Source organism: Telmatherina bonti (genome assembly GCF_933228915.1).
Source record: "Telmatherina bonti genome assembly, chromosome: 1".
NCBI lineage: Eukaryota > Metazoa > Chordata > Actinopteri > Atheriniformes > Telmatherinidae > Telmatherina > Telmatherina bonti.
Genome location: NC_136619.1, coordinates 19,365,549 through 19,379,810, shown reverse-complemented (window position 1 = coordinate 19,379,810; position 14,262 = coordinate 19,365,549). Strand labels below are relative to the sequence as shown.

At 38.3% G+C, this 14,262-nt stretch overlaps 1 protein-coding gene across 1 annotated transcript; it reads right to left on the bottom strand.

The window, feature by feature from the left end:
* Nucleotides 1-3,992: 3,992 nt before the first annotated feature.
* On the bottom strand, nucleotides 3,993-13,876 carry zdhhc7 (zDHHC palmitoyltransferase 7). Its single transcript, XM_079242021.1, has 8 exons — nucleotides 13,766-13,876; nucleotides 12,734-12,833; nucleotides 8,790-9,140; nucleotides 7,431-7,555; nucleotides 7,024-7,120; nucleotides 6,346-6,427; nucleotides 5,579-5,709; nucleotides 3,993-5,452 (listed from the first exon to the last, which is right to left on the bottom strand). Exons 3-8 carry the CDS (start codon nucleotides 9,132-9,134, stop codon nucleotides 5,270-5,272), a joined length of 963 nt encoding a protein of 320 aa, XP_079098147.1. The 5' UTR covers nucleotides 9,135-9,140; nucleotides 12,734-12,833; nucleotides 13,766-13,876; the 3' UTR covers nucleotides 3,993-5,269.
* Nucleotides 13,877-14,262: the final 386 nt, after the last annotated feature.

Here is a 14,262-nt window from a genome sequence, read left to right as displayed (position 1 = left end):
AACTGCTACTCCCGGCCAGGGAGACCTGCTGAGACAGGAGACATACATGTTAATGATGCAACACTGTTATGGGGGGGGGGGGGGGGGGGGGGGGGTGGTAAAAGAAAGAGATAAAGAGAAAAAGAAAGAAGCTCAGTGTATCAGGAAATGTCCCTCAGCAGTCTAAACCTATAGCAGCATAACTAAGGGATGCTAACCATCCCTAGCTATAGGACTTATCAAAAAGATAAGTCTTCAGCCTAGTCTTAAAGGTGGGGAGGGTGTCTGCTTCCCTAACACTAACTGGGAGCTTATTCCATAAGAGAGGGGCCTGATAACCAAAGGCTCTGCCTCCTGCTCGGCTCTTTGAGACTCTAGGAACCACAAGTAAGCCTGCAGTCTGCGAACGAAGTACTCTACTTGGTATATAAGGAACAATGAGGTCTTTGATATATAGTGGTGCCTGGTTGTGGAGGGCTTTATATGTAAGGAGAAGGATTTTAAATTCTATTCTAGATTCAACAGGCAGCCAATGAAGAGAGGCTAAAACTGGAGAAATATGATCTCTCATGCTGGTTCTGGTCAGGACTCTGGCTGCAGAATTCTGGATCAGCTGAAGGCTTTTCAGGGCATATTTAGGACAGCCCAGTAATAGAGAGTTACAGTAATCTAGTCTCGAAGTAACAAAAGCGTGAACCAGTTTTTCTGCATCACTCCGAGACAGAATGTCCCTAATTTTGGCTATATTACGTAAATGAAAGAAGGCTGTTTTAGTAACCTGCTTAATATGTGGGCCAAAGGACAGGTCAGGGTCAAATATTACTCCAAGGTTTCTCACTGTAGCACTGGAAGCTAAAGTAATGCCATCCAGGTTCATTACAAAACCGGAAAATTTAGCTCTGAGTTTTTCAGATCCAACGAGAATTACTTCAGTCTTATCTGAGTTTAAGAGGAGAAAATTTCTAGACATCCAAGTCTTTATGTCTATGAGACAATTTTGTAGCCTATTGGGCTGATTTGTTTCATCTGGTTTAAAGGATAAGTATAGTTGAGTATCATCTGCATAACAATGAAAGTTTATTCCATGCTGTCTAATAATTTTGCCTAAAGGGAGCATATATAGTGTGAAGAGTATTGGTCCAAGTACAGAACCTTGAGGAACTCCATGACTTACTGTAGTTTGGGAGGAGGACTTGTCATTTACATGAACAAACTGAAGTCTATCAGATAAATATGATTTAAACCAGCTTAACGCTGTACCTGTAATTCCAATCACCTGTTCTAGTCTTTGTAACAGAATGTTATGATCGACTGTATCAAATGCAGCACTAAGATCAAGCAAGATAAGTACGGACACAAGTCCTTTGTCTGAGGCCATAAGAAGGTCATTAGTAACTTTCACCAATGCCGTCTCAGTGCTATGATGAGCTCTAAATCCTGACTGAAACTCCTCGCATAAATTATTTCTGCTCAGGTGGGCATGTAGCTGAGCTGAAACTATTTTCTCCAGAATTTTGGACATAAACGGGAGGTTAGATATAGGTCTATAATTTGCTATCACCTCTGGATCCAGAGATTGCTTTTTAAGTAAAGGCTTGATTACAGCAGTTTTAAATGATTGTGGTACATATCCTGTCACTAAAGACATATTGATAAGACTTAGTAGTGATGTATTAATTAAAGGGAAAATGTCCTTAAAGAGGCTCGTTGGGAGAGGGTCTAAGATACAGGTGGATGGTTTAGATGAAGCTATTATTTTAGTTAATTCAGAGGGTTGGACAGGACAGAAACTAACATTGAACAGTTAACATTGAAACATAAATGCAGCATGCTTTGTATCAACAGCCCTTGCTGATGTTGGTGGTATAATGATGTGGGGTACTTTTATCTTAAAAAAAACAAAAAACTGATCGGTGGGAAGAGACCACAAAGACTTCACTGAATGTTTTTCCTTCATGCCACAGCAATACACCTTCCCTGGCCTTAGCTGATCTGCATTAACTAAGGTTGCATTTTCTCTCAGTTCAAGGTAAAATCAAACTAAGATGTATGCCATAGGACACTCCTTCAAGTACCATCTCTCTCTTAAGTGCAAGCAGATCTACAATGCATCATGTTAATGTCAAAGTGAACTCTACATGACAAACATGAACAATTTGTATCTTTAATTTATTCAAGTTTATTATGTAAAAGGACATTAATGATATAAGACATACAATTTTGACACAATAAAAAATTTCAAATAAAACATTCCTTTCATATGTTATTAGTTACCTTTATACTTTGTTTATAAAGCTGAAAGACTTTCTCTAAACATTCTCTCTGGAGAATCAAATTAAATATTTAATGTTTGTGTTAATGACAAATTTGTGACTTAACATCCATTTCATAATATACATCACCAAAGTCTCTTGGTCTAAGATTTTCTGCATAAATGCCCTTTAATTCTAAACCAGATGAGAAAAAGCATTAACAGCATCATGTTGTCTCAAGAATTCTGGAAAACCTTCTGTGAGGATCTCATCATGGTGACAAAACCTTTCAAGCCTTTATGCAGAAGGGTCAAGCAAACATAAGGATCTGTATAATCCCATAAAAAAACCATCATCTACTGCTGTAAAACTTCATACCTCTGTAACAGGGTCTTGGTATAAGACATAATAGCATCCAAGCTGGGTCATTAAAATAGGAACCACCTTACTGTCAAATACTTTGTACTTCAGACAAGCGTGTCCAAATTACATCAGTCACCACCAAACACTGATTTCCAGCCAACACGGAAATATCTGTCAACCTTGTATGAATTTGCTCTGTTCCTACTTAATACAACTACAACTGAATTAAGGTCGTTGCTCCAAGTCCTGCTCCAGAGACTGGCTTCTATTCTATTGACATCTTAATGAGAATTGAACTCGTCAGCTTTTAGGGTCTAGATGTGATTTAGCAACTATTTTAGATAACTGCTGTTTAATTTCCAACATATTTGTACATCTGCAAAATAATACCACATGGATTTGACCTTTTTTTAAAAAAAAAAATATATATAACAAATTTTAAACAGCATTTCTTTCAATTATACTCATGAATATTACTTCTTCAAAGACGCACTTGGCAAAACCTTAAGAATTTCCACGGAACGTAAATAAACTGTGCTGAGAATAAGAAAATGCAATAATTTTTTAATCGAAATGATATCATTTTACACACAAAAATAACCAGAATCTATTGTGGTGATGCAGAACAGCAAAATAAACCAAGAAATTAGAGGCCAGCATTAATAAAATCCCCTGATATGATTTAGAGTTCAGTGCTTTGACCCCTGGTCTTAAAATAAACATGTTTTACATTCTAATGACAGCAGGTTTTCTAAAACACCAGCCTTAGAGCATCCAATATCATGTAAACAGAAGAGCAGCCACAAATAGGAACAAATGGCAGTATGTCCAGCAGGCTAGAAAATGATATTGATAATCTAGATTGACGATAGTCTAACTCAAGACTTAAGTACAAAATTCAGATTAAAAAAGAAACAAAAAAAACAAAAACACATTCTTTCAGGGCTTATTTATGCTGAGTCATATTAGGAGATGAGCCCATCTGTAAATATGACAGAGGTTGCTCACATATCTTTCAAGCCAATTTGTCTGACTGCATAATTTCAACGTTAAAACTGCTCTGACAAAACTGGGGAAATGCCTCCTTTTGCCCTTCCACTAAATGTTGCACACCTGAAACGTGTAGCAGAAAGTAGGAAAAGGCCTCTAAGCATCTGCTGAGATCCCCCAGGCCTTGTTGGGTATTAAAGCTTGTATAATGGGCCTGGTACCTCTGCCTTTTTTCAGCTGGGCACTTTCTTTTTAAATCTCCAGGCTGACTTCACAAAAGGAGCTTGGCTGTGTAGATCAGAATGAGCTCACAATGAGCCAAACAAAGTTGTGCTAATGTTTCTAAGCGCCCCTTTTTTAAAACTTTGCACCCCAGTGTTGCCAAGAAGCATGCAAAGCAACCCCGTCAAAGAGTAAGTGCTCCACTGACGCTTTTGCATGGTTGTTTTTCAGGGTTTAGTGGGTATGACATCTTATTCAAATGTTCTTGTAAAGCGATTCCTAACAGAAGCAGCCTCCAGGTTCCAAGACAGAAAAAAAAACATGTACTAGGAAAACAATCCAGCCTTAGTAGCATTACATCTTCAACCTGAATTGCTTTGTTATGAAAACACATGGAGGCATGTCAGAGGTCTGGCAGTCACTGAAAGTTTTAGAAACATCTTTTGAGTGTAAAGCAGCATGTAGGAGTGGTGGAATAGCAAATTCATGGACACATACATTTAATACAAAACAAGATCCAGGTGAGGACTTGGTAGTCATCTCCAGTAAGTCGTTGTGTTGATTCAGTTGAGGAGTGGTCTTAGGTGTTTAAAAGTCAGGAGCCATAAAAAAAACCCCCCAAAAAAACCAGGAGAAGCAATTTCCACTTGCTCGTATAACAAAAAAAGAACAATTTAAGCTTGAGGAAAGGGGGAAAACATGACTAAGGGGACGGACATATAGGAAAATCCACTCGGTCTACTTGAATAAGAATAAGGCTTTTGTTCATGGCAGCCTGTTCAATAATTTGAAGATGATGAAAGCCCCATCTCCAGGCGGAGCTGCTGACTGATTGGGCTGTTGTACATGCAAATGGTGCAGCACAGTTCAGTCTCTGATGTCCGCTGTGCTCCATATCCAGGCTTTTTCTCAAGTGTAGTGTAAGTAGTGCATGTCCTTGACTATGATTTCCTTATGTTGGGTTCTATAGAACAGTTTCAAGCATCCACCCACTTCAATCCTCTTGTTTGGGTCCAGTGATGGTAAAAGATACGTTGCTGATCCCTCCTTGAAAGACTCAAAAACTGTTGCAGAATCTCATGTGCTGACTTCCAACAGCACCTTGGACGAGCAGGAATAAAAGACTCACTTGCATTACGTGGGACATGTTTTTTTGAACCAATAAACACACAAACAAAAAATAAGAAAAAAAAAAAAATCCTATTCCAATTATCAAGGATACACTTGCAGTACGAGACCAAAGGTGTGTGTCAGCATGAAAAATGAGAGTACAAACTGAGTGGTGGTTGTGATGCGCTGGGGTCCCACCACAGCAGTCTGTCTGTCCGCCACTCAAAGGGAAAGACCGAGGGGGAAGAGGTCCTTCTTAACTCCAACCCAAGAGGACAAAGAAGAAACTTTGCCCTTTAGACACCGCCAGGTGTTTGTGATCTCTCTCTCTCTCTCTCTCTCTGTTGCACTTCTCAGACAGAAAACTCGGACCCGCCACGGCGACTTTGGGTCAACAGCAGCAGGCGTCGCAGACGCAGGCCGGTAAATGGATTGCACCACAGCAGGGATGGCGGACCCCCAAAAACAGTTTTCATTCCGTCCCACCTCATACGACGCTCCCACGTGGGCTTTTCATTTTTCAGACGTTCAATCTCCTGCAGGAAATTCATACCGAATATGTGAGCGACTTACAAAATACCTCCACGTGAAAAACCATTCTCGCTACACATACACGACTTGCTGAAAGGAAAATAAGTGTGTGTGCTGCAGTGGATACTGACCGTCTCGTCATTGCAGATGGAGTGGATCTGCGTGCCAAACATTACGGCTGTGAAAGTGAGGAAGAGGATGGCTTCGAGGCAGAGGAAGATCAGCAATAGCACAGACACCCCTGGAGAGAATTCACTGCACTCTGATCACCGACAGAGAAGAAGAAAGTCAGATTTATAATTTTCTGTCAAAATATGAATAAAATTTTATATATCATCTATATTAATTAAATACTATACTACTTAAAATTACTACTTAAAATACTATACTAATTAAAATAAGTAAAGATCTTTTCCCATATGATGAAAAGGACACAGTCAGGTTTCTATTTCTAGTTTTATTTTAGTATTTTTACTTCTTGGTTATGCAAAGTGCAAAGCCAATGAAAGATGTTCTGAAACACTGTAGAAGCTGTGTAAACAACTTCGTTTTTGTCCGCTTGATCCAGCACTCCTCTCTACTGCAGCGCTTCCCAACTCACAGAAGGGTATTTCTTTGCTTTGTCAGAACCGTCTAAGAATGAAATATTTTTTTCATTTTCTGGTTCATCCAAAAGGGAGCAAAAAGAAAAATCCTGATGGCTCTTTCATCATTATGCTGCATAACTCCACTGATCTGTACAGAGCAGCTTTCTTACAAGAGAATTTGCCCATTTCCATTCTGCTTTGTATCTTTGTTCGGCTTTCTAAACAGTGTAAAACATGCATATATCTACATTTATTTCACATTTTGAATTTGCTATTTTAATTCAAACTTCTGGCACAGCGAGTGATCTTACCATTCCACTGGACTTTAATACATGTGAAGAAGTGCATACCACTGAGGCCCAGGGCATGGGCAGAAATCAAGGCTATGTACATCTGTGGAGAGCAGAAAACAGGAAGAGACATAATAACAAATGTTCTCTTGCAAAAAAAAAAAAAAAAAGGAGATATAAAGAAACGATGTCACTATAATACCCATCAGGTTGGCTTGTATATAATGTGGTAATGTAGTGTTCTGAATGTCTGAAGTCAAAGATGATGCAAATATTAAAATTTAAGGGATATTCCTTTGATTTACAGGCCACTTCTCCATCTATGCTAAGCTGAAAAACGAGCAACCTAAACCTTTTAGTGACAGATGGCCTTGCACTCGTCAGCCAAAGATGACAGCTTCATTTTTCTGTCTTTAAAAAGTTCCAGTCAGCAAATGAAGCTATAAAAAAGTGCTGATACTGTCAAGAGAGCCATAGATCGCGATGAGAGCACGTTTAGGCTTCGTCTGTTACTGCAGTGCACAGCACCACTGCTCAGCTCGTCTGTGAAGCTCAAATGGCAAGTGGGAAGATTTCCACAGCAGGGATGGGGATTTACTAATTGGGCCCAAAAACCAAATAAAAATGTCGTACTGATATTAAGATTTCTACTAATCCTTATTGCTAAAACAAACTCTGGAATGACTTTTGTGTACTTACAGTAAATAGAACAAAGAATCTCTGATTCTTTTCACCCACACAGTTATTGACCCAGGGACAGTGATGATCCATCTTCCGGATGCATCGTTTACAAATACTGCAAGCAGGAGAGAAATGTTGATGCATGAAAAATCCAATGCCATTACATTTTAAGTGTCTTAAAGTGGGGAGACAAAACAGCTTTTCAGAGTTACAAATTATTAGTATATTAGAAATTTATTTCACTGGAGACTTTATCAGGATCTGACTAATATGACTGAATGCATGTATCAAATCTCTTTTTTATACAGAACTACAGCATTACCTGAAATTAATTCTGTGCCTGAAATCAGACTGCAAAGGTACAGAGAGGACTAAAGCTGTTGCTCAGGCCATGTCTGCTGTCGATACATTGTGTGAAGACTGACCTGCAGTGGTGCGCCCTCTCAGGCTTGATGCTACAGCATTTAGGGCACTTGTAGATGACTTCTCCTGGCTTCAGCTGCAAGCTCTCCATGTACTCCTTTGTTGCATTGCCTTTAGGAACAGCACCCTAAAGAGTGAGAGAAAACAGAAACACTGATGCACATACATCGTGCAAAGAAATAAGAGGTCATCTTATGTGTCTTTGTGTCTATTAACCATTTAGGCAATTTTTTACGTGACATAATTTAGACAACACATTGAAAATGAACCAATGTTTTTTAGTATATTATATGTTCACAATAGATGTTATGTCATGGAAGTTCACAAAGAAAGTCAACTACTTCCAGCTAAAGGTGAAGGAAACACCAACTCGTTATATTCTTGTTTCATAGTTTTATGGTTTTTGGTGTAATTTGGAGCAAGCCTTTGGTTTATTCTCACTTGGGTACCACAGTAACATGGAGGTGCAACAGAGGGAGGATTTCAACCCATGATATGTTTGGATATAAACTGGTCATTCTAAAGTAAACATAATGACTCAATCTTATGCAGTTACAGACCCATGAAAACATAGTCATGATATGAAATATTATACTGAGGAACATGAAGGCCTTTAAGGACAGTCAAACACTCCAAACTGAGAAACTATCATATCTTTTTGAGTATCATTGTGGGAGTTCAAAGTGAACATTTGTTCATGCTGTGAACTGCTGCTGTTCTGCAGGAAAGCATCAGATTTGTCATCAAGGCTTCACTTTCTTCAATTAAAAGTTAATCAGTGTTGCAACACTGTGCCAAAAGTTTCTGCTCCAAGAGCCAATGAAGCACGACGAGGCTTAATTTAGTCTAATCACAAAGTATCAGCTGCAAAAAGATGAAAAGTTGCACACTTTGGTGGGAAATGACCAGTTAATCTGAAATACCACATAGGAGGATAAGAACTGTGTGTACTATTTTACATGAGCTAACTTGGTGACAAAAATCTGAAAGGTCTGTTAAAGGACAAGGCCCTTCAACAGATGGTTAAAGCCATGATTCAAACAGCTGATTAGATGTTCAGACTCAGTTTAATGGGCAGCTCTGCATTGCTTTCACAGCCAATCCTCAGCTCAGTCAGTGTCCCAGATTATATTAGTAACTGACTCCAAATGTCAGGAGGCAGTGGTGTTTTCCTCTGTAGTGTGTAATGTTAAAGCTTTTACTGGAATACAGTTCCCTTCATTCAGACTGGGACAACAATGGAATAAACCAATATGTAGGCAAGATAATTCCTAAAACAAAACCCTTATATCTTGCTTTATATACACTGACATTAGAAAAAAAAATTATTAAGGTGCAGTTTGTATATTTAATTTCCTTACCGGGTCAGTCAACATGGTGCGCAGGTGTGAGGCCAGTGCAAGCACAGCCAGCGAGTTGAAGGTGGCCCCATTAAGCAGCGAGTACCAGAAGTTCTTGGCAGGCAAAAGCATGACAAAGTTCACGACAAACTCAGCGTACAGAACCAGGAACCAGGTCATGGTCGCACACACCATACCACAGCTGTCCTGAATAAACCACACTGTGCGGTTCCCTGGTGTGTGGCCAGAGTGGGGACCCCCAACCATCACTCCGGCTGCCAGGCTTCCCGCCTCAACATCTGCACCTGCCGACAACAGCGGGTGGTGCTGCTCCATGTCTCGTAGTCGGTGGTTTGAAGACTGCATCCTGCCCTGGAGAGAAAAAAAAAATTTGGAGCAAGACTGAATTTGGGCTTCTGTCTCTATTTTCAACATTTGGAAAAAAGAAACTGAGGCTATTACCGTGATAACTCTCCTTTCCACAAGTGCTGTTTTAATGCAAGTTAGGAAAACCCAACATAGTAGACAGCTAGAAATGCTGGAGAGACAGACCACAGCAAGACACAGCGAGACAGGAAAAGATTAATCTCTTCCCTTGTCTCCTTGTGTCTTGCTGTGGTCTGTCTCTCCAGCATTTTTAGGTGTCTGCAATACTCATGCCACTATTACAGTAGACTTCTATTAGTGTCTCTGAATAATTCTTTATGAGAATCTACTTAACATAGATTAAGGATAAAGTAAGAGGAGTATCAAAGCTAAATCATAAAATTCTTCTGTTGCATGTGAAATGAGTCTCAATTAAGCAAAATAACGAACAGAGCTGCCACCCTAACAGTAGCTTAAGCACTAATGCAGAAAATTAAAAGTATGACCAATGAGACTCATACTCATCCCCTCATGCTCAGGATTCTTTGAGCCATGCTGCTGCCATAGCAAAAGGAACAAGTCACTAGAGCCTTTTTTTTGTCCAGCGTCAAGGTCGCAAAGAACAGCTGGCGAGACAAACTCCACATCTTCCGGATAAATCAATGGACACTGTGATCCCTTCAGGGAAACCTATCCTGCAGTTGTGGCATCACAGGTCAATAATAATCTATTCACCCAGTTACCTGTGGCTGAAAGGCTTTATTATTATTTACAGAATAAGTAAAGCAAAAGACGAGGTGTTTGGGGGAAACCACTTTGCAATGTAAAAGGAGGGCAGATCTAAAACGTCCATGTAATGTGATGGAGCATATCACAGAAGGAAAGGAGGTCCGTTTTCCTCTCACTTTGGTTTCACATTACATACAAAACATTGATTGTTCCTTTAAAAGACACACTTAAGTCTAATATAGATTTAATGCAATATTCCAGGCAATGAAAGCACAGTTAATTTAATGTATTGATCTAGTGATCATTAAACAGCTGCTTATTACCACAAGTATGTTTAACAGGAACTGAATGAAATTCAGGTGACTCATCAAAGTCATGTGGTTAATTTAAAGTGTTAACCTGTAAGGGTTTGTGCTTGTATTGCATTGTATTGTTTAACATAAAATGTGTTGATACAGCAATGAGATTATTTTTTACTTTGAAATCTGCCACTATCACACACAAAGAAAGAAAAAGCTAACTCATCTCTCCCCAGTTGCGTCTGGTTGTCATCTTTAACAGCTTACCCCTATTCTGAGGTAAAAGTTGGTCACTGCTGACATAACTCAATTTTTAGAGTTAAGTTGAAGACGTGAATGTCTTATCAACAATATATCGATTACTGCTTAGAAAGAGAGAAGACTGACATAAGCAGAAGACATTCTTACTGTATCGTGATTTTGGTCGACTCAGATATAGTGCTTTGAAGAGGATGACTGATTTTTTTCCCCCAAACCATTAAAATCAAATGAGACATTTCCAGTGACATGGGCAGTGCAGGGTTTTGCTGTCAGTTTGTTTTTAAGCTCACTACATATACCACTGATGGTTGTTTCTGCTTACCATACTGGGTGCCACTGAAATGGATAACAAACTGGATAATGAGACAGGAAGAGGTTTATAGCCTACAGTGCTGACATACCAGAACAGCAAAGATATCTTCCAGACAACAAGAAAAAAAAATAGATCACTGTGCTCTTTGGGAGTTCAGTTATGCCTCATAGACCACAGTAATTTCACGCAGAATGGTCTCATGTACTGGAGATACACTATTTAGAAAGAGGAAAAGGGTGACACACACACACATCCCATGGCTGTCTAATAGTTCACATGTTTGTAATTATTTTTTTTTTTAAATTTATATTAGAAAAGCAGCTATATTGGCTTGGTGTCGTCTGTGCAACATCTTTCTCTAAGACCTGCGTTAGCTTATAGCAGATGGTGACACAGTTCTGTATGATCTCATGGAAAACATCCCTGATTATGGCTTATCCAAACCAATTGCTGTACCCATAATATAGCACAGTGTGACAATTACAAAACACAGAAACAAACAAAAAAAAAGCTGGATCCAAGTGTTCCCATTATAAGTTTAAAGAAAATAAGACTTGTCTTTTTTTTTTTTTAAAGGAAAACTTACTGGTGGATATGATAATACTGTCATTATTATCATATAATATAATATAATATAATATAATATAATATAATATAATATAATATAATATAATATAATATAATATAATATAATATATGCATATAAAGCCAAATAGTATTCCTGTTTACTTTACATCAACTGTTTGTCCAGAAGCCTGCCCTTTCCAGTTAGAGGGCACAGCACTTATCTTTCTAAGTCATCTCTTTTACTTTCCCAACATGTGGTCACCTCAGTGTCATCCTGCTAAAACCACTTTGCTGGCTCACTTTTGCTGCAGCGTCATTACATTGAAAGTATCAAAGAAACTTAAGCCCCTCTCCCATATGAGATATGTCATTTTAATGGCTTCAGACTATTTAGTAATTCACACACTGATTACAATATACAATACAATGTTTTCTATTTGCATATCATGTAACAGCACAAAATGTGAGGTATAATATAGTGTTTTAGTTTTCTACAACCTATACAAATATTTCCAAATTAATTTGAATTTATATGAAAAATACCATATTGAATGAAAGCACACAGTAAAAATGGGAGGAGCAAAGAAAGCAGATGAAAATCTCACTTTCCCACATGTTTAAACTAGCTAAATAGTCAGTGTTGTACTTATCAGAACAGCAATTACCTGGATTGCATCAGTGCCACTGTTAATAACTCAAGTTTACTTCACATGAGGAAAGCATTTGTTAGTGAGGTGAGAAGCAGCAAAAACCCACAATGCACTAGTGTTTTTTCATAAAAACATGTTTTGCTGTTGAAATTAATATAAAGCTAAGAGACACAGAAAATTAGGTTTAATTGTGTTTTTGTAGCTCTTTGGTCAGTACCTGTTGTTTTATAACAGTGCTTTATAAAGAAATCTGGCTAAATAAAAACAGTAGTTTTGTTCCCCATAGCACTTATAAGTTTCATTCAGGGGACTTGTTACAAAGAAAACATGCCATCATTCAGTTCTTTGGTCTTTTAAGGAAAGACTGTAGTTTTGATTAAAAAAAAAAAAAAAAAAAAAGAGAGTCACAAAAAGTTTGGGATTTCTGACTTTTGTTTGATGCCTGAATGAACCTAAAATCTATGATCACCTTTACAGGTGAACTTAGTTGGGCCTTCGCTGAACTTTTGAATGACTATTTACAACTTTTTAATGTTGGAGTACTTTTTTTTTTAACTATATGAATCCCAACTGGGAATTTGGCCTCTGCATTTTACACATTTCTATATTTACTGAATAGAACTGCTGCTATTTATAGCCAAGCTATAGGCCATTTCAGTGGCTGAAGTAAGAAAAGAGAAATGCAACTCTTCTGGCTTTTGCAAGAGAGACTCAGATGACACAAATTTGGCAGCGCTCTTAGCTGCTAAAGAACCAACACCAAGTTGACAGGCAACATACCTAATGTGTTTCAGCTTCACAATTGCATGATGTGGGCTGTACCTCCTGGACCAGCATTCAGGATGAAGCACATATGTACAAAGCAATGTAAGCTGACAACCTTCAAATAAAAAAAGACAGAAAATCAATGATTTCATTTGAGTCATGAAGATTTGCATCCAGTTTGCTAAAATTACTTAACATAGAATAAATTCTGCTTTCATAGAAACAGTTGTTCTACTTTTTGTTTGTTTTAAAACCAGTTTTATATCAGTAAATCTTGTAAATCTGACACAGTACAACTAATCAGAGTCTGACGGCATTATAAAAAAAAAATTACAGCTTTCAAAATGCTCTGTGTGAATCTTACAAACAAAATAATCAATTCAGCTTTATTTTATTTTAAATTCAGCTTCATATGTATCGCACCAGTTCACACCAATGTCATCTTCAGGGCACTGTCTTAATACAACCTGGGAAATCCTTTTTTAACATGATGACATTGTATAGAAATCATTGTCTTTTTTGACCCCAGACGTGTGTGATCATCAGTGCGTTAGGTCACTATCTGACATCTGATTGTCTTTTTCTCAGTCTTTCAATAGCAGACCAGTATCACCAGTGATCGGGCTGTTCAACCGGTAAGTTTTTGTACCAGACGAATCAATCAAACATTGAATCATATTATTAGATTTATGAGTGGATGACTATTTTTTTCTTTCTTTAAAAAAAGGCATAATCCATAAACCATCTTCATTTGAATGATCCGCAATCAGTGCCATTGATAATTGTGGTAAAGCTAAAAATTAATCAAGCTGTGTTCAATTTGTGTTTTTTCTCCTTGTTACAAAAAAAACTGTAAAGGTCGTGACAGAAACTGCACACTAAGAAACACACATACACGCACACAGAAGACCCTGACACTTCACATGCAACAGAGCTTTTAAATCTGCCTTGCTAACTAGCCGCTGAGAAAAGCTAACACAGCTAGCATGCTAGCAGTAAATACAGGTGCGTAAACAGAGCCCTCGGAGAGATATTCGAATCACATACCTTAGAGTTCATTATTTCTGACACCAGGAACTCATTGTTAATACATCTGACTTCCAGTCTATAGAAATTTCAATGGCAACCAAGCCGCACATCGGAGGGGAGAGCACATCGCTTTAACAACAGGCTGACAGTGACCACTAACGATCAAGCTTCCGGGGTTTGCTTCGGAATTGTCCGCCAACTTTCGTGAATGTCCGCCGAATAAAAATGAGTTAATTAGCATCACCCTGTGGTAAGAGACGGGACTGCAGCACAAAGGTGCGATAAGACGTGTTTTCCACTTGAAGGTGCTGTTGGTCAAATCACGAGGACTGGTATGTTTATGCTCGCGGGTCACATAACTGGGAGCCCGCAAAACCAACTTGCTCCTGGTGTCACCCAATAAATATAATATTTATACGTGTTTATCAATTTAATTGGAAATGAATGTATTAATACAGAATGACCCTCAACAAAAGGGAGAACCACGAAGACACTAATTGAAACAAAATGTAAAC